This window comes from Dromiciops gliroides, chromosome 4 (assembly GCF_019393635.1).
Source record: "Dromiciops gliroides isolate mDroGli1 chromosome 4, mDroGli1.pri, whole genome shotgun sequence".
NCBI lineage: Eukaryota > Metazoa > Chordata > Mammalia > Microbiotheria > Microbiotheriidae > Dromiciops > Dromiciops gliroides.
The window spans coordinates 307,740,207-307,761,957 of NC_057864.1; the positions used below are offsets into that span (position 1 = coordinate 307,740,207).

The window sequence follows — 21,751 nt, forward strand, 5'->3', positions numbered from 1 at the left end:
ATTCTTTCAGCTTTTGTGCCTCCTTTTCCATTTGGCCAATTCTACTTTTTGAGGTGTTCTTTTCTTCAGTGAATTTTCGAACCTCTTTTTCCACCTGGCCAGTTCTGCTTTTCAAGGTACTTTTCTCCTTGTTGGATTTTGGTACCTCTTTTGCCATTTGGCTTATTCTATTTTCTAAGGTGTCTTCAGTATTTTTTGTGCCTCCTTTACCAAGCTGTTGCCTCTTTTTTCTCATTATTTTCTTTTTTTCTCAATCTCATTTGCCTTCCCAATTTTTCCTCTACCTCTCTTGATTCTTAAATTCCTTTTTGAACTCTTCCATGGCCTGAGACCAATTCATAGTTTTTGTTGAGGCTTTGGGTATGGCAGTTTTGTTTTCTTCTTCTTTTCTTTTGAGTGAGTTTTGATCCTTCTTGTCACCACAGTAACTTTCTATGGTCAGATTATTTTTCTGTGATTCACAATATATATATATATATATTTTTTTGCCTATTTCTTGACTTTGAACTATATGCCAAAGTAGGGCTATGCTTCCAGGATGGTGAACACACTGAGACAAACTTCAGGAGTTTTGTGCTGCTGTTTTCAGGATAAGTTTTCAGTTCTTCCAAAGTGGTATGATCTAAGGAGAGGTGTGTTTACTAATCTCCTGGCCTGTGGTCTGGTCTGTGAGTGACCACAAGCACTCTTCTCTGCCTTGGAACTGTGACTGGGGTCTCCACTCTCCCATAGCCACAAGCTTTGGTGTGCTAGCGCTCTTCCTTATATTGCAAGCCAAATCTGAGTATGAGTAATGTAAGAGTGTGCTCTTGCCAATACCAGCAAAGAGACTCCTGTAATCTCCTATGGTGTCCTCTTACTGTCTGTGGGCTAAGAGCTCCAGAAGCAGCTGCCACTGCTGTTGCTACTGATTCCAAGGCCTGCTCCTGGTTTACTGGGCCCAGTCTGTGCTGGCATGGCCTGCACTGGACTGTGTTCCACTTTCACTCTTGTGCAAACAGACCTTTCATGCCGACCTTCTAAGTTGCTTGAGGCTGGAAAAATGTTTTCATCCTTTTATGGGTTTCTGCTGCTCCATAATTTTTTTGAGGCATTATTTAATGTTATTTGGAGGGGAATTTGGCAGAGCTCAGGTGAGACCCTGCCTTTTCTCTACCATCTTGGCTCCTCCCACAGTTCAAGTTATTTCAAAGGACAGAATCTTCAGAATAATTCTTACATTGCCAAAGTAATTTTCTTGGCTGATGGCAGTATTATTATATAGTTAACTTGAGTACAGTTTTAAAAAAGAATACATTGTTAAAATTTTTGTCTGAATTATCTAGCATAATTCAATATGTTATTTCTTCAGTTTTAAAACCCAAACAGATACATTAATAAACCACAATATAAACTTGTTTACTGGGCCTTATGTGGGCCAGGCCCCCAAGCCAGAGGAGCAAAAGTACTGGATTTAGAATTAGGGGGCCTGAGGTGGAATACTTATTCTACTATTTACTGATTCTATAACACTGGAGAAATCATTACAACCTCTCTTAGCCTCAATTTCCTCATCTGTAAAGTGAGATGATTGCACTATGGTGCCTTCTTCTAGCTCTAAATCCAAAAGTCCTTGGATCTTTATTTTAACTGGACCATTTGTATTGTACAAACTTCTGAGTTCAGGCCCCCTTCCTCTGGGAGAGTACAGTGTGTATGAGCGGGAAGTAAGAAGATTATATTTCTTAGATACCTTTCTTCAGTGTACGTATGCATGCAATGACATCACTTGGTAATGGCTACCCTCCCTAATCAGTTTCTTAGAAAGTGGGCCTAGGTCAGGTGTCAGTAATGAATGGCAGGACAGTTGCCTGCTGCTGTCGTGCCCTTTCAAAGACACCATAAGAACCAAGGGAAGACAAGGACCCTCCTGTTCTGAGTTGGTGGCTGGAGCACTCAGCACTATCTCTTTTCACATAGGAGTATATCAAAACCCAGAACTGGAGTTTATACTTTAAAAAGCTTGCTGGAACTCTGCTGTAGGCGTTATACCGTATGTGGAAATAACTGCCATTTCTGCTCAATTTCCTTCTAATTGTCAGAACTTATTTGTGAGGGAGAAAGCAACATAAACTCTATACAAACAGAATTTTGTTATATTTGGCTCTTTCTAGTACTAATTTATTCATACATGAAATGATGTATCTCTATCTTCCTGTATAGGAATTCTATAAGTTTATTAGTGTGGCTTAGAGAAAGCTGGCAGCAGAATCTTAAAGATCTCAGTTCAAGCCCTGCCTCTGATAGAAACTGGGTGTATGACCGAAGACTTGATTTATATCCAACCTGTAAAGAATTAATTGCTATTTGAGGTTTTTATGACCCCATCTTTTGGCTAGAATTTAAAAAACCTCAGCATGCCCACGGCATGGTGCTCCACCCACTGGTTGTAGCCGTTGTCATGGCGCTGGCACCTCATGTCATCACCACTCGCCAACACCTACATGGGCCTGGCAAAATTATGACTGGAAGCCCAGTGAGGGCAGTCATGTGATTGTCAGAGTGGCCAGTCAATTGGCTTGGGGCTGTGTGTGGTCAGCCTGGGGTCTGCTGGGAAGAAGGGAGATTTTTTCACCATTCTAGCTTGAAGCTGGAAGGCTACAGGATGCTGCTGTGTGTTCTCAGATGATTCCTGGGTGGTGGTGTCATTCAGGTTGTATTATTTCCCTTTCCTCATTTTATTTCCTTTCCCTTAATCCTACTCATCCTGTTTGTGTTTGTTTTGAAGTTCGTTCTTGTTAAATAAAACCTGCTCTGTCTTGAGGAAAGCTGTTGGTCTCCTTCCTTGCCCCAATATTGCGGCGAGCCTCCCAGCGCGCTTGGGAGGGACCTTTTCAGGTATTATTGACAACTCCTACTGCTATTAAAATTGGAGAAAAAGAATCTTGGATTCATTGTTCCCACATGAAGCCTGCACCATTTGTGGGTAAAGTAATTTCAGATAAAACTCAACCAGCTGCTAAAGAGCAAAGAAACTGAATGGAGCCCAGGGGTAATAGACAGTTCCAATTTGCAAGCATTATCACTTAATTGCAAACCCTAGGACTCAAACTCCTTAAGGTATCAGGAGATGGAAATTGCCTTTTCAGAGCCCCCAGAGACCAGTTAGAAGATCATTCAAGAAACCATCTCAAACACAGACAAGAAACTGCTAATTATATGCTCAGTCATAAGGAAGACTTTGGGTCTTTTATAGAAACAGGTATTCCTTTTGAAGAATATGTTGCCTATTTGAAAAAAGCTGGTATGTGGGATGACAATGAGGTGATTGTAGCCTTTGCCAAACATAACCAACTGAATGTAATCATTCACCAGTTGAATAAACCTCAAATAACAATTAATTCTTTAGAAACCCCAAACCCCACCTAATTCTTTGTTAAAGTAAAAGGGTAGTGCAATGACTGAGCTGTATTGGGAGAGGAAGTTTGCTTTGCTGCTCCTTCTATCAATGGAATCACAGATCTGTACATTTTTTTAAAAAGCACAACTTTCATATGGAAGCACTCACACATATAGCAAGATATAATAGTGTCTTGCTTTATGTAACAGTAATAATAGCTACATTTATAGAGGCTTTAAGGATTTCAAGCACTTTATTGATTATATGTATTCCTAAAAAATTGCATGTAAATCCACATTTTTCTAAGTTTTATTTAACTTACAATCATAAAAAAACATGCTAGGTAAAATTATTTTAATGAACTTCATGATGAGTCCTTTTGCAAAGTAATTCACTGCATAACTTACTTCTTTTGTGTGGTAAATCTCGATTGCCAGAGATTAGATTTCCTTAAATTGAGATAAACATGCACTGTAAGCTTTGTCTACTAAAATGTAACTTCTACATATAGAAAAAAATCTCATAACTATGTTTGTATATAAAGTATTAGTCCTATTGCCCCAAACTAGCAAAAAATAATTCTAAGCCATTTTTCACATGCCATGAATTCAAAATGGTAACTATACATTTCATGACTAAGAAATACTTTGTATTCGTTGTGAATTTTTGTTGATGGATTTGGTTTTTTGCCCTATTATCACTTCCCAATGGACTTATCCCTCACCCCCTTGCAACAACCTTTCTTTGTAAAACACACACACACACACAACTATTTAAACAAAACCCACTCAACAAAACAACATTATTTGACAATGTTTGCAGCATTAGAGATTCACTATTTCTTACTTCTCTCCTGAGAAGCTGAAAGTGTACTTTGTTACCTGTTTTCTGAGATGAAGATTGGTCATTGCAATTAATCTAAGTTTTGATGTTTTTTTTTAGTGTTGTTTTCATTTATATTCCTGAAATCCTTATGCATATTGTATTTCTAGTTCTACTTCCTTTGCCCTGGATCAGTTCATGAGTCCTCCTATATTTCTATTAATTCTTCATTTTTATTTTTACTTACCATATAATATTTCATTACGTTTATGAGTCGTAATTTGTTTAGTCTTTCCCCAATTGATGGAAATCTTATTTTTCACTTTTTTTTAACCATCAGAATACATAGGAGTTTACCTATCAATACTTTGACACACATGTGACCTACCTTTCTTTCTCTTTGGGGTTATCTTCCCAATAGTGAGATCACTGGGTCAAATGTCTAACAGATAAGTGACTTTTCTTTCAGAATTTCAAAATATTTTCCAGAAGGGTTAAACCAATTCATAAATCTACTAACAGTGGACTTAATATGCTTATCTTCACAAAACCATTCCAATACTATTTATGTCTTTTTTATCCTCTTTGCCAATTGTGAGTATGAAGTAAAATCTCAGAATTGTTTTTGGTTTGCTTTGTTTTGTTTTTTGCGGGGCAATGGGGGTTAAGTGACTTGCCCAGGGTCACACAGCTAGTGTCAAGTGTCTGAGGCCGGATTTGAACTCAGGTCCTCCTGAATCCAGGGCCGATGATTTATCCACTGTGCCATCTAGCTGCCCCCTCAGAATTATTTTAATCTTCATTTTATTATCTGTGAAATCAAGTATTTTAATATGGTTGCTGATTGTTAACATTTATCATTTTTAAGACTTCATGTTTTGATCATTCATAGTTCCTGGTTTTAAATTTTTGCGTCAATTTCTTATTCTAGATATCAGCCTTTTTAACTGATACAGATTTTACCCCCTTCTTAGCAGTTTCCCATATTATTCTAGCGTTGAACTGTGTTCTAGCAAAAGCTTTTTAATTTTATATAACTGAATGGGTCTCTGTCTTTTATAGTCTCATTTCTATCTCATTTTCTTATGAATTCTCCTCCTAACATAGAGCTGAATAGCTCCTTCCATTCTCTTTAATTTTTAATTTTAAAAATGATATTACTTTTTGTTTAGGCCAGTTATCCATTTGAAATTACTCGTGACATATAGGGTAAGATACTAAATGAAATGTATTTTTAGCCAAACTCCTCTCCAGTTTTCCCAGTAGTTCTTGTCAAATGGGATGTCCTTCCCCTAGTAATTCATGTTCTTCCATTTACTGAACAGTGGGCTACTTCTGGGTCTTGCTAATCTGCTTTTCTAGTTTTTTTTTTTTAAAAAACAGTATCAAACAGTGTTGATCTTTATAACATAGTGTGAGATCTAGTAATGCTAAGCACCCTTCATTTTTCAGTATCTTTTTAACCTCTTGTTGAGGATATAAACCTCAAAGGTTTTGAACCTTTAGTTCCAACTAACTATATAGCAGATTTTGTGTGAATTTTTAATACAGTCTTGACTATTTGCGATTGGGATAATTCTCAGGAATACTTACCAATGTTGTTCGAAGTTCTGCTAGCAATTCTGTAAAACTCTGGTTTTTGTTTGGCTCTGAATCTTGAACTACTTGAGACGGGAAACTATTTTTATTCAGCTGTTCTCTAATTTAATTTGAAAATATATAATTTTAATATGTTTAATAAAAACATTATTGTTTCATTCTTAGCCAAGTTTTTTATTTAGTAAGAAAATTATGAAAAGTAGAAAACTTAAAAAGAATCTCAGTTCAGAACTAATAAGATATTAAGGTTAAGATATTAAGATAATGTCACCTTTTAAGGGGAATGTCTTAAAAGTTTTCAAAATTACTAGAAAACTTTTTCTATACATTCTGTTATATATATATTATCTGCATAGATAGTATTTTGATAAGCCTCCATTATTAGCTAGCCCTTTGTTTCAGTTATACTGTGAGCATACATGGATACTAATGTAGACATACATACATATTTATGGAATGAAAGAAAAAGAGATTATCCTGGCATCCAAAAAAACCAGAAAGGATTTAAAAATCTGCATTTTGTTTTTATAAAATACATATGATAAATAATCTACTAACAAGATTTTATTTTAAAAAAGAAACACCCCAAGTTACATCTTAGGGCCATTAAAGATTCAGTTCCATATAATCCATTGTTTATGTTTTTACTGTAATGACTAATATTCACGAATTGAATACATCAACATATTACATGAATTTTAACATACAAAAGTACCTTATGAAATATAAGAAGCTTAAATTATGTTAAGTAAATTGAAATGCTAAACTTGTTATTATATTTTGATTCTTTTAAAATCCATATATTTTATATGGTAAATTTAATTCATTAGAATACCCAATATATTAGAATTCTCTATTCCCCTAGCTTTCTTGTTTTTAAATCTAGAATTTATAACCAGCTTTCTTCCAAAAGAATATGAGATAGTTAACATTTAAAAAAACGCTATGACAGAACACAAGATAAAATGAAACAGTATTCATTTAAAAGAATAGAACGGATGGCTATTTTCAAGCATTAGAATTAAGCAGATCCTAACACTATGGCAATAAATACAGCTGTAATTTTGGGTCAGCTTAAGATAACCACTAAAAACATTGAGTTAATGGGCCATATTAGGTTTACCCAAATGTTTCCTCCGTGTCATATCCTCTTTTTTTCTTTTCCTATTTTGAAAAATAAATGTGAGTAAAAACTCTGCCCTGTCTCCCTTCAGCTCCCAAAGGGCTGATGTGGACAACCAAGAATAGCTGAGGAGGTGGATGACTGTTAAATGCATAAAGAAAAGTACTTTAATTACAGATTTTACTAGGCCTCTAGAGAACTCACAACCTTCTAGCCTTCCAGAAACATTGGTCCCAGGGGCTTCTATAGTTTCTTTGTCAAAAGAGGGAAGCCTTTACCCTATAAATTCCTCTAATTGCCCTTTTAAATATTAATTGATAGAAGTTGGAGAAATTATGTGAATATTGGAAAACTAATTTATTTATTGGTCATGAATATTGATGCTGACAGGCAGTAATGCCACATGGGTGAATGTATAATTACAAATAACAATTTTTGATGAGCACTCATTTCTCAAAGGAAGATGGTGCTTGGGATGCTAATATATAGAGAGGTTCTATTTCTTCGCTTTTGCTCAAAAGGTTAAAGTTGAGATAAACTGATAATCCCAAAGAAATTACAACTCAAAATATGAGAAGTAGATTATATTATAATTATGTAATTAAATATGTATATATATGTATATATATATTATATGGAAGAGTGGGGCTGTATTGAGTAAATAAATCAGGGCTCTTTGTCCTACTTAAAGTTAAGCGATAAGAGGCAAAGCCTGATTAGAAATATTTTTTTCCATCCATCCATCAATCTAAGACTTTAAACTAAGTATGAAAAATCTTTGATCATGTTAAGATGTCTCTGAAAATGATACCAGACAGGAAGTCTGTTTTGATTGGCTGAGGAAACTTGGTAATACCTTTGGAACTTATATAAAATGAGGGAGAACTGGCGAGATTCTAGCAAGTAGATATTAGGAGAGAGTACATTCCAGCTAAACACATGAGAAGGAATCCATTTATTTTTGGAGGGGGGTCAATTGAGGGAAGAGTTTCAGGTCTTGCTCCCTCCCACATCTACCCCTATCCTGCTTCCAACACACAGAAGAGAAGTCTCTGAAACAGCTGGTGGCGATGTCTGCATTGGGATCTAAGGACAGGCAAGATGGCTGATTCATGGCTCTCCAAAGAGTCCCTAAGAAAACTATAACTATACTACTTAAGGCAAACATCTTGGGGTCTCTAGCAAAAGGCCTTTTAGGAGCCGCATTAGCCCTCTTTGCTACATGTGCTCTTTAAGCTTGGGACCACTTTCTCCTTGGCCTCTGTATGTACTTGTGGGAGAACATGTCACAGATAAGGAGATATTCTGTACCAAATGTACCAACTACATCAACTATACTACTCTAGATATTATCCCTTTCAAAATTAAGTCTGAGTGAGGAAATTGATATTTAATTGATGATCATGGTGAGATTATAGGTAGGGGCTCAGGAGCTATAACATTAGAAAAGATGCCTCCTAGAGCCAGGATGCAATCAGCAATGCTCTGAGTATGAATTGGAATAGTAGTTCCAGAGGCATTTGTTACAATGTGCTATAATGAAAAAAATGTTATTATGAAAAAAATTTTAAATAGAATGTTTTTTTTTTTAGAAATTTCAGGATTAATAATATCCCTTCTTAGGAACTAGTGAAAACTCAAATATTAATATGCTATACTAAAACAATAAAGTTCTAAACTTTAAAATACTGCAGGCAAAATGAATTAAGTATTAATATTTATAAAAGTTTCATTTAGCATTAAACCTATTATAAAAATTCTAATAGGAGTTGAAGAATTTATGAAGTACTTACTTTAAGGAAGCCAACTCAGTCAATAAGCACTGATTTTCCTTAAACAGTCTTTCTTCATTTTTCTTATTTTGTACTTGAAGCTCTTTGACTTGTTTATATAGTCTTTCATTTTCCTTTTTAAAAAGACAGAAAATTACATGTTGCTTAAAATCCAATTGCAATGACAGGATGTACACTGCAAAATGTTTTTTTTTAACTTTAAGGTTTTTCTATTTATTAATAGTGATTGTGCCATTTTTAAAATAAACATAAACATGAAATATATTTTAAAATCTCAATATCTAGAGAATCACATTAAAATTCTGGAATCTCTAGTCTTTTTTAATTGTAACTGTGATTTCATTGAATATTTCACCCTCTAGTGAGGACTGCAAATCAGTACCTGCTCTGCAATGTATAGTCTCAGAGAGTAAGCTGGGGCACTAAGAGGTTAAATGACTTGCCCAGCATCACAGTCAGCTTGTGTCAAATTGAATGTAAGTCCTGATGACCGAGGCTGGCTATCTATCCCCTCCATCATATTGCCTCAAATAATGGAGATTCACTTTTCTCAAATCAAGAAAAACAATTAAATTTGAAGAGAAGTTCTACAATGTCTAAAGCAAAGCTTCTTAAACTGTGGGATCATGTAACTGAATGTGGGGGTTGTGAAAAATCTGGCAACAGTAAAAGGTTATGTATACTTATTTTATATACCTACGTACCTGGGGGTCACATAAACATTTCTTGGGCAAAAAGGGGTGGCGAGTGGGAAAAGTTTAAGAAGCCCTGGTCTACAGGGTGTCTAGGGTGATGATCCATTACCACTATTCACTTTTCCCATTTGTTATTTGAAAAATGTTTGAAAATACCATTGATAAGACTGTGTGTGTAAGTGTAGAATAGAAGAGAAAATGAAACAAAGTGGTTAATGATAATGGATAGAGCTTCTCAATGTTGCTCTGTGTTTATAGGCCATTATGAGTGAATATTGGTGTATCTGGTTCAAAAGATGATGATGGAGATTCACATTTATACATCTCTGAATTTTACAAATAGCTGCACACAAGCCCTTCAAGGTAATGTGAGAATTATCTCCACTTCACAGATAAGATGATGGAAAACTTCACAGGGGAGGCTCAGAGGGTTTAAGTTGGTTACCAAGGCATTTGAAGTGGGATTCACATTTAAGGTTTGTGACTTCGAGGGCATCATCTTTTCTGTTGATCCATGCTGCTTCCGACCTCATAAAATGTCAGGGTTAAAGGGTGTCAGAGTTAGAGTGATCATTTAGTACAATCCTCCTTCATTTTATGGATGAAGAAACTGGAGCCCAACGAACTTCCATGACTTGAATGATATCTCAGAAGTAATGGGACAGCTGAATTTGAGTCCCAGTCTTTAGATTTTTTTAGTCTAATGGTTTTTTCATTATAACACACTTCAATTTAACAAAATGTTTTAGTGACTTTAATAATAGACTTTAAAAACGGCATTTGTTCACAGCATAAAGCTAATTGGAAATCATCTGGAATTGAAGGGTGTAAGACAAGTAGAATTATTAGCATTTAAAGCACAGGAGTTCTTGGGCTCTCTGTGAGCTTCACAGGAAGATGAATGGGAGACTGACAGTTGTACCTCTATCTATCAGAGAGCTGGAGAAAAGAGGACCCAGTACAAACCCTAATAGGATTTTCCCCGCCCATCATGTTTTCTGTTTATAACCTGAAAGAAGAAAAATCAGAGCGAGAGGACCATTTTTGGAAGCTCAATCAAGAAATAGAAACTCATATGATGGTAATCAGGCGGAGTAGCAAGACCTGATTAATATTTTTGAAGCTATAGAATACATAGTATTTTTCTTAAACCAAGTTAAGTCTTGTTTCTCTCACTAGTTTTGTGACGTTGGTAAAAATTAGCATTACTTCCCTGGCTCACTATTTTCTTATTTGCAGATGAGGAAATTAGGCTAGAGGATGCTTAAAATGCCTTTCAGCTCTAATATTCAGTCTTAGTTCTAAGAAAAATTTGTGATACATGTAAAGAGGGAAAGAACAAGGCTCCAGATGATATAGTGGTATCAGAAGTGGCAGCAGGTTTTACATGAGCTAGTATGTTACAAGTAAGAAAAAGAGAATATATAAGTGTCTAAGAATTATATCTTTAATCTTCAAATTGTATTTTCTTAATGTTACTACATAAACAGTAATTATAATTTAATAAGCATTAATGATTTCGATTTAACAAATTATTATGGTTTTATATAATAAAAGCCCAGTTGGCCTGATCATGTGGCTAAATACCTGGAGAAGAGCACTTAAATAATGAGTCTCTGTGATAGTATTACCCTCTACCTGAGGGCAGCTAAGAAAATTATGAGGATAGTGCCTTAACAGAGCTTGATAGCTTCCAGCGCATGTCTTGCATATGTGACCTAGTATCTCTGGCAGGTTTCATCCGTGGCCAGGGAGAAGAACAGAAGAAAAAATAAGGAATGAGAGAGTAGAAGAAAGGAAAAGGAGAAAGAAGGAAAAAAAAAAACATCCAGAAGTAGCAGAATGTCAATTATCAGATGCCTCACTGGCCATTTAGTTGCATCAGGATTTTCTCATAAAATCCAATGCTTTTTTTTTTGTCCTGTAATGGAACATATACTGGTAATTTAGTTAACTGATTAAAATCATATTTCATAACAACAACTCAAGCATTAAACAATGTCCCTTTTGTCGCGAAAAAATTTTAAGTCCGACGGAAGAATGAAAATAACAAAGTTTCCAGGCTGAAGCAAATAGGTTTATTGAGAGAGGGCCAGTCCCTCAACAAAACCGGTCATCCAGGCTTTGGGCCTGAAAGACCCAGAAGTACAAACTGCATGGGTTTATATACCCTTGGAGACATTTTCTAAAATTAGAACATAGTCTTGAGTAATAACAGGGGATCAGCGTTATGATATCAATAGGGTGGATCATTGGTAGGCCAGTGTAAAGCGGCGTGAACAGTATTACTGACCACCTACAGACCCTGTGACATTTCCTAAGGCAGATATCACAAGATCCACTATGTCATAGGAAAATTGAGAAATATGGAAAAAGGACTTGACCTTCTAACCTTATACAATCTATATGAATCACAATTATTTTTTATTAATATATTGATTATTATTTTAATTAAATCACTTAAAACTATAGTAAATCTCTTATAACTAAGGGACGGGGAAAATCTCACTCACACTTTAAAAGTACTTTAGAAAAGTAAAAGGTCTCCTTCCCACAACAGTTTCTAAGAAATATTTAATAATGATGTATGCTAGAGCCATTGAGGCTATTCACACTTTTGCAAAGTAACAGATATTTTAAGATACTTCATTTTAACAAAAGATGAGAAGAGAAAACCACCATTATAAGAATTACCATACTTGCTGATATCCTTGAAGAAGGGTCTCCTGTTCTTGGATTTCTTTCTGGATTTGCTTTAATTTCTCTTCAGAGATGGGACCAGTTTCTCCAGCATTAAACCATTTTAATTTTTTGTTCATCTCTTCAAAGCTATTCAACTTTGAAAAAAACAAAACACAAAACCTGTTATACTTGGGGGAGATGATGAAAGGGGAAAAGAGAAATGGAAATGGAGAAAAAATACAGCATCCTTGCACTGGCCTTTACATTATTTGTATTATCCTATCACTTTGGGGTTTTGCTATAATGAAAACAATAACACAGTGCTCTTAAGTCACTTTATGAAATTAACTCTAAAATGTTACATATTTTCTTGTATGGAAGCTCTTTTTATCTTAGTTCTCCCTTAACTTGTATGTCTTCTTTTTTGAAGAGCATTTATTCACTGATCCAATCAATAAATATGTATTAGGCATCTACTGGATTTAAGGCACTCGGCTACAATTTGGTCAGAAAGCTTTGTAATGATGTCTAGCAAAAAGCAGTTAGGTAGTGTAGTGGATAGAGCACTGGGCCTGGAGTCAGAAAGACCTGAGTTCAAATCCAGCCTCAGCTATGTACTAACTTTATGACCCTGGCCAAGTCACTCACCTCTGTTTGCCTCAGTTTCCTCATCAGTAAAATGAGCTGGAGAAAGAAAATGGCAAACTGATCCAGTATCTTTGCCAAGAAAACATCAAATGGGGTCAGGAATAGTCCAATATGACAGAAAAATTACTGAACAACAATAAAAAACAAAATTCTGACAACATAATACTTGGTGTCTGGGTCATTAAACCATGTAACTGATAAGACAGTGTTATACCAAAGCATTTGTAGCAATTGGAGGGACGCCACCTGCTGGAAAGTTACCGTAGGAAAGCTCCGCCATGAGGAGAAGGCGTCTGAGGGCAAGCCATGTGGTTGGGAGGTCAGTTCCTTGGTGTCAGGAAGTGACGTTTGCTTGTGGGTACTATCTATCAAAGTTACCAGCCAATTAGCTTGGAGATGTGTGTGCGTGTGGATGGGATGTTCCCAGTTTCAGAGGAGGCTTGTGGGATGAAGAGGGTGCAAGGCTGGCTCTCTCACTCTCTTCCACGAGGACCTCGGGGAGCAGAGCGGGAGACGCTGGCTCCCTGAGATAGATGTCGGAATCTAGGCCTCTTTCTCTCTTCTCTTCAGTAAATTCTTATTCTCTGTAATAAATGCTTAAAAGTCTAAACTCTTGCTAAAGCTTATAATTTAGTGGCGACCACTCATTAGATTTTAGACAGTGTAGCTAGATAGCAACCTTACAGAATAACAACCTTACACATTTCTGGCACTTCTAATACTCTGTTTTTTTAGGGTTATAGAAGGTAGCTCACATTTAAGGAGCATTTTAAGGTTTGCAAAGTACCTTGCATGTGTTATCACAACAACTCTGCAATGTAGGTGCCATTATTGCTCCCATTTTACAGATGAGGAGACTAATGCATAGAGTTTAAGTGACTTGCCTAGGGTCACACTAGACAATTTCTGAGGCTAGATTTTAACTCAAGTCTCCCTGATTGCAAGTCTAGTGGCTTATCTACTGTTACCTTTCTGTAAGACACATTTTATACCAAGGGTGACCAGAGTTTATGTAACTGGGAAGCAGAAATATATCTCTGTATAGATATACATGTGTGTATATCTATATACATATTAAATATTTGTTATTAAATATTAGATTCACAGTATTTCTTTGAATAACTTTTGTACTTGCTATACAAAGTTTTTAAAATGAAAATGGGCACAGAAAAAATTAAGATTTTATAGAAGATAGGAGAAAAATTAGTTAATCTTATGTTAATATTATTCAGACTATATAGAGAATTACCATGAAACCTTTCCTAAACTTCACTCCAATTATGTGGGATTACTCTGGCAATCCAAATTAAAATGCACTATCACTGGCCTGAATGAAGAGTCCTTACTGTGTAAATTCACTAATGAAATGCTTTTGACTAAATAAATAACTGATTTTTAGGGCCTAAGGTACTTTGGGCTCCTTACCTCATGTGGTTACCAATTCCACTGAATTGTGGAATAACAAAATTAATCAGATTGATTTGTTAGACTTGAGAAAAAATCATAAAGGAGATAGAAATGATGTTTCCTACTTAGTGAGGGTTGATCCTAATACCAACAAGTAGGATACCATCAGAGTTTATCCAATTAAGGGGAGAAATTTTTTAGGGTATCTGTCCAAGTTTTTTTTTTTTTTTAAGTGAGGCAATTGGGGTTAAGTGACTTGCCCAGGGTCACACAGCTAGTAAGTGTTAAGTGTCTGAGGCCAGATTTGAACTCAGGTACTCCTGACTCCAGGGCCGGTGCTTTATCCACTGCGCCACCTAGCCGCCCCTCTGTCCAAGTTTTATGTGGAAAACTTACTATATCAAGCAATACTAATCAGAAAAGGACAAGGATAGACTTAAAAGGGAGTACACTGAGTAACTGATAGGGAAAAAAGTAGGCCAATAGCTATAATACCTTGGCTTGAAGTATATAATTATCTTGATTGACTCTAAAAAGTTCTTTTTCCTGTTGTTTCTTTATTTCTTCCATCTTATTTTCAAGTTCTTTCTCTTTCTCTGAGAAGGCAGTTTTAATTTGTTCAATTACGGCTTGAGCTCCACTCCACTTTTGCTCTGCCTCTTGAACTCTTTTTAGCCAATACAGTTCTTTCTCTTGGTTTCCCACAGGGCATAAGATGGAATCCTACTTGGCGGAAGAAATAATTTTATTAGGGTAGATTTACATAAATGGTTTAAATGCAAATAATGAGCATAAAACAACACAATGAATAATTTTCCACTTTAAAACAAATGCCAAATAATAATTATTACTTAGTCATGCTTGGCATTTACTCTATGTTAATAGTTTTTTAAGAATGTGAAAGTGACATGACTTACATCCTGACACAGTAATTGGGAGTCTACTTCTGGAAGAACTTGACGCTGAGGGTCATAAGCAAGTGATTTATTAGGAGTGGTTAGGCAACTTTTGGTCTTGGTCACTTCTTTACTTGCAGTTCCAGGTCTTATTATTTGTGTTGCAAATAAATTTCCTAAATTTTGCAAAAGAAAAAAAAGTACTTAGTCACATTGTTACCAAATATAAGGAACCAGGGATAAATATCCTCCCACTGTAAATTAATAAGACTTTGATACAAGTAAAATGAACCTGGTGACACAGGTTAATACTTTAAGCACTGATGTCATGTATACTTAACTTTTTAGGGGGACAGGATCCTTATTTCAAAATCTCTGATGCTTGAATAGATTCTAATTCTCTCCACAGATTGAACTAATTTTCTTGAAATAAGTGGCTTCAAAGGATATGATTTCATTTGAACATTAAAAAAAAAACAAAACTAAAACACTAAACAAAACAGGATATTCATGTGGACTGTGGAGAGTGAGGGCAGATTAAACAATTAATATATACATAGATCTCAATCAGTTCTTGCCCCAATGCCTCATCATGCAGTGGAGGTGACCCTGGTTCACAAATGGTGTGCTAGGAAAGTTCAGTCTTGCTGGAAAGGCTTCAGGTGTTGTTCCAAAAGTAGACTGGGGCTTCTTTTGTGGTACCATCTTTCCTAAAGTACAAGAAGCTTATTGCCAGAAGGGTGGCCACTTGGTGATAAATTCTTTGGCCATGACAACCCATGAAACAAGGAAAAATGCAAAATTACCCTCAGTATTGTGCAATTCCCCATTCTCTAGTGGCAATGAGAGAATACTGGACAAGATAGCAGAGAGTACCTGGAATCACACACTTTAACTTGGTCATTGGTACAATAAATATAAGATATTTGTCCAATGATGAAGAAGTGGACTTACTAGTTAGCTAAATGGTGCAGGGGACAGAATGCTGGATTAGGATTCAGGAAATCCCGAGTTCAAATCCTGCCTAATTTACTAGCTATAAAGGGGCAGCTAGGTGGCGCAGTGGATAAAGCACTGGCCCTGGATTCAGGAGGACCTGAGTTCAAATCTGGCCTTAGACACTTGACACTTAACTAGTTGTGTGACCCTGGGCAAGTCACTTACCCCTCATTGCCCTGGAAAAAAAAATTGCTAGCTGTATAACTTAAGGTAAGCTACTTTCTCTATGCTTTAGTTTTCTTATCTGTAAAACGGGAATGAAAACAGTACTTACTTCACAGGGTTGTTGTAAGGATTAAATGAGAAAAAATATCTAAAGTACTTTTCAAATTTTAAAGTACAGTTATCCCTTCCACAACACAGGGGTTAGGGATGCAGGGCCTCCACCACCTGGAAAATCACATACAGTGTTTTGGCCCTCCCTTTGTATTAGAGAAGATGTCTGATTTTTTTTCTTTTTCTTTTATGGGGTGTTTACAGTATCTTTTTACAAAATTTGGGTTAAGTATTTGTTCAGAGGCTGTGTGTCATTTGCGGCTTCTGCAAAGCTCTCCCCAAATTCCCATTTATTTTTATATGCTGACCTGCAATTTATTGAAACCATGATGTGGAAAGTGGCAATATGGAAGGGATAACTGTGCTAAATAAAGGCTAATTATTACTACTACCATTACTATTAGATGAACTGAATCATATCAGTTTAAATATTATTTTATAAACAAAACTAGAAGGCAGTTTCAATTAAATACAAATCTGGCTCATAGGCTGTTCTCCTTGAGAATTTGGCCAAATTAGTTTTAGTATGTCGCCAAAGGCAACAAGAAACATGGGATATTTGGTTATCTCATACTGCTGGGCTCACGAAAAGAACTTACAAAAAAACAACCCATGAAAATAATTTTAGTTTATGTACCAGCCTCTCTTGGAGAAGATGAAAAGTAGAGAAATTCAATGAGGACCTCAATGAGACTTTCGAAATTAAATGAACATATGTTATGAAGCTCTGGTTCTTCTCAATGCAAAGATGGAAATAGAGGAGGACAATGAAAAACATATTGGACAATCATAGATCGGCATAAATTAAATGAGAGAAGTCCAAATCTTGTCAAATAAACTGCAACCTCACACCTATATGTCATGAATACTTTCTTCAAGAAAAGAACTGGTAAGCAATGGAAGGGAAGGGTGGGGAAAGGAATAAGCTATTTGTCAACTGCCTACTTTGGGCCAGGCACTGAGCAAAACCCTTTACAATATTACCTGATTTGATTTGCTCAGCAAGCCCCAGAGGTAGGGGCAGAATGAGGAAAGTGAGGCAAACAGAGGACCAATGCCTTGTCCAGGGTCACACAGCTATCAAGTATCTGAACTCACTATATCAAAATGAGAATTCTTTTTTCTACCTCTTCACTCTGCAGAGCTTCCCTATTTCTGTTGAGGGCACCATCATCTTTCTAGTAATGCAGGCTCCTAACCTCAGTACAACCTTGACTCCTCACTGTCACTTACTACATGTCTAATCAGTTAACAAATTTTGTTTCTACTTTCACAATATCTTTCATATCTGACTCCTCTTCATCAATACAGCCATCACATTGGTTTAGGCCCTTATCCCCTGTCATCTAGACTACTTCAATGGCTTCCAGCAATTGGTTTCCCTGTCTCAATTCCTGCCCCACCCCCACTCCCCTTCTACAGGCCTCTCAAAGTATTCCCACAGAAATCCCAGAAGGATCTGACTGAAACGATTGAAATGATGCCACCTGCTGGAGACTTACTGTAGAAAAGTTCAGCCATGAGGTGAAGGTACCTAAGGGCAAGACCATGAGTCTTTTCTTTGGCGTCAGGAAGTGATGTTTGCTAGTGGGAGGAAGAAGGGGGAGCCTGGCGCTCTGACTCGCTCTCTTTCCTGTGGACTCTGGCGGGGAGCAGAGCGAGGAATGCTCTCTCCCTTTAATAGATAGATGAATCTTGGCCTTTTCTCTCTCTCTTTACCAAATTCTTATTCTCCTTAATAAATGCTTAAAAGTCTAACTCTTGCTAAAGCTTATAATTTATTGGTGACCACTAATTGGATATTTTAGACAGTATAGCTAGAATTCTAGAATTTTAACCTTAACAGGACCATGTTACTCTGGGATTCAATAAAGGCTAGTGGCTCCATATTTGCTTTCAGGATAAATATAAACTCCTCTGGTAAGCTTTTTTTTTTTTTGGTGGGCAATGAAGGTTAAGTGACTTGCCCAAGGTCATACAGCTAGTAAGTGTCAAGTGTCTGAGGCCGTATTTGAACTCAGGTACTCCTGAATCCAGGGCCAGTGCTTTATCCACTAGAAGCCTTCCTGATGCCTAGTTTCCATTACCTTCTCCATCCCAAACTACCATGTATTATGTACTTGTTTATGTATATATTGTCTCTCCTGATAGAGCTCTCCTGTAAGCCCTTTGTGGGCAAGGACTGTTTCATTTTTGTCTTAGTGTCTATAGTGAATTGTACAGTCTCTGGCACATAGCAGACATTTAATAAGTGCTCACTGGTTGTTTTATTTCTTTTTTCTTTTTCTTTTTCTTTTTTTTTTGCGGGGCAATGGGGGCTAAGTGACTTGCCCAGGGTCACACAGCTATTAAGTGTTAAGTGTCTGAGGCCGGATTTGAACTCAGGTACTCCTGACACAGGGCTGGTGCTCTATCCATTGTGCCACCTAGCTGCCTCGGTTGTTTTATTTCTAAGAAACATGAACTATATTGAAAGGGTGTAGTTTTATATACTTTGAGCTGGGAAAGACGTTTCTAAGTACAAATTATTAAAGTTTCATAACCAATCACCTTTTTGCCTGATCTTATATGGAGGGGATTTGGATTTTGAATTTTCCTTTTTTGAAATGTCCTTTGATGTTTTCTTTTCAACAGCAGAAAAAGCTTTTAATGGTGAATACGACTTTCCATATCCTGAGCTTCTCACAGATGCGTAGGGACCACTCTGTGATTTTCTCTTAAGTAAAGGAGGTGTACTTCTTGTCTTCTTGGATGTTGCCTGTTTATTGATAATTGGACTGATATTCTCTCCGGAACGCAGCTGAGGTAACTGATGTCTGATGGCCTGTACAGAATAAGAATTTAGAGGAACATATATTACTTAAGTATTTTGTATTTAACCACAGGAGTAAATGAAGTAAATGAAGTAAAAACATGGCTAAATCACAGTGATCATTAAAAGATGCATTTTGAAGATAAGAGGACCTGGGAAGCTCAAGAAAGGGCTCTCTATGTACCTTACTGAATCCTTAACATTCATACCCATATCTACAAAGTGAGCAACTTAGTCTTTCGAAACAAACATCACTTTTTTTTTTTTTTTTTGGTGAGGCAATTGGGGTTAAGTGACTTGACCAGGGTCACACAGCTAGTAAGCGTCAAGTGTCTTTAGGCCACATTTGAACTCAGGTCTTCCTGAATCCAGGGCAGATGCTTTATCCACTGCGCCGCCTAGCTGCCCCCAGACTTATTTTTAATCCAACTAAACATCTTTACTCCTCTGTCTAGCCTATTCATTGATACACCTATAAAATGCCCTTTTCATATATTTAATGGGAGTGAATAAACAACAATGGGAACATAGTTTTTCATATTTTATAAAATCTAAATGGGTATCCATAGCATAAAAGATGCAAAATATAAGCAAAAATAGTGTTTTGGTTTTACAAATATAGAATAAGAATGATTATTAAATCTAATTTGGCTTACCAGTCAAATTCTATGTCCAGTTTTCTCCAGTAATCCATACATTTTTGGCACATAAATGCCATACCCATACTATGGATTAGAAGACTCTGCTAACCTTTAATATAAGGGTCCTATTGTTCAACTCAACAAGCTTATTTTCTAACAAATTCATGACTTATTACAAGTAAAGATTGGTGATTCTTTACATCTTTAAATCAAGATACACAGGATCAGATGATTTTGGAAGTGGAAAGAACCTCAGAAGGTATTCAAACTGAAATATTCATTTTGCTGATTAGGGAACTGGTTTAAAACTAGAGGTGTTATATGACTTGTCTAATATCACATAGATCACACAGAAAATCAGCAGCACAGCTGAGATGCAAACCCAGTTGTTCTGACTCCACAACCAGTGTTCTTTTTTAAATTAAAAAAATATTTACTCATTCATTTATTTATCCATCCATCCATTTATTGATTGATTGATTGATTGTGGGGCAATGAGGGTTAAGTGACTTGCCTAGGGTCACACAGCTATACAATCAGTGTTCTTTACAAAACAACATATATTTCAATTAATTCAGCTGACATGTCAAATGTATTACTTGGCAATATCTATAATTTATCTAATCAAAAATTTTAATGTTCTGAAATAATACTTACTTGGTTAATTTTACTATCATGAAGCAAGGGTGAAGAATCTTGGGATAATTTTTTCCTTAAGACATCAAGTTGCATTTTATCTGTATGTTCTTCAGTAGGAGTCACTCTTGGAAAACTACTTTCACTAATTTTGTTTGTATTCTTTTGCAAAAAAATATCCTCATTCTTTTCAAAAAACTGGTCCAAATGCTGCTGCTGCTGCTGCTGCTCCTGAGACACTGCAGAAGGTTGTTTCTTAAGAGGTAGAGGGCTAACAAATTCAGTTGTCTTACTATCAACCAGTTTTTTCGTGCTATAAAAAGATGCAAAGAACATCTGACTTTACAAATGTTATTTTACTAACCCTTCCAAAATTTAACTCAAGTCTTTTAACTTTACTACTTCTAAATATTTATTTTAATGTAGGCACTTAGATACTATCATGTAATTGTTTTTATTCATTCACTCTTTTTATTCTTTCATTCAATAAACATCTTTTAGCCCATTAGCTACATACAAGGCATTACAGTATAAAGGCATATTTTTACTTGTATCTTTTTAATAATGACCAAAGCTAAAAAGATTTATTATTATTTTTATGTAAGGAAATATACACATATCCTACATCCATACCATTCAGTTTCCTTTCTTCCAAGTCAACATGGGATTCAAGTAGAAATAGTTTTATCTAATAAGAACATGAAATTATGATTTATTTTGTTGTGACATTACTCTCCTGGTTCACCTCCTATTCACTCCTTCTTAGTGTCTATTCACTTAGTGTTTATTTGCTCCTTCTTAGTCTCCTCCTTTATTAATTCATTATTTACATCATGGTCTCTAACTGAATATTCCACAATGACCGGTCCTGGGCTCTCTTCTCTTCTCTATAGTTTTCTTTCTCAGTAACCTCATTAGCTCCCATGGGTTTAACTATCATCTCTATGTAGATGATTCCCAGATGCACATAGGTAGTCCCAGTTTCTTCCCTAAGCTTTATTCTGTATCAGTAATTGCTGAATGGACATTTCAAGCTGAATGGCATGGATATAAACTCAGTATTGTCTAAAATTGAACTATCTCTTTCCCATTAATACCTATTTCTGTTCCCTATTTCTGTTTTCTTTCCAGTTCCTGGTTCATAATCTCAGCAATATACTTGACCCCTCACTTCCTCACCCCACATAACACCAGATCTTGCCAGTCCTACCTTTATATCTCTTACATTTGGCTCCTTCTTTCTATTTACAAAACTATTACTTTAGTTTAGACCTCTATGGCCTCTTGCTTAGATTATTGCAACCTCTGTCTCAAGTCACTCACCACCTCAATTCATTCTATAC

The 21,751-nt window shown here is 36.0% G+C and overlaps 1 protein-coding gene across 1 annotated transcript in view; it reads right to left on the reverse strand.

The window, feature by feature from the left end:
• CEP162 (centrosomal protein 162) overlaps positions 1-21,751 on the reverse strand; it is a 118,803-nt gene that overhangs the window by 35,727 nt on the left and 61,325 nt on the right. The window contains exons 12-18 of the mRNA XM_043964663.1: positions 20,430-20,721; positions 18,870-19,143; positions 15,066-15,220; positions 14,644-14,871; positions 12,111-12,248; positions 8,717-8,829; positions 5,795-5,900 (exon numbers count right to left, since the gene is read on the reverse strand). Coding sequence (XP_043820598.1) covers positions 5,795-5,900; positions 8,717-8,829; positions 12,111-12,248; positions 14,644-14,871; positions 15,066-15,220; positions 18,870-19,143; positions 20,430-20,721 — 1,306 coding nt within the window. The remainder of the gene's footprint in view (positions 1-5,794; positions 5,901-8,716; positions 8,830-12,110; positions 12,249-14,643; positions 14,872-15,065; positions 15,221-18,869; positions 19,144-20,429; positions 20,722-21,751) is intronic.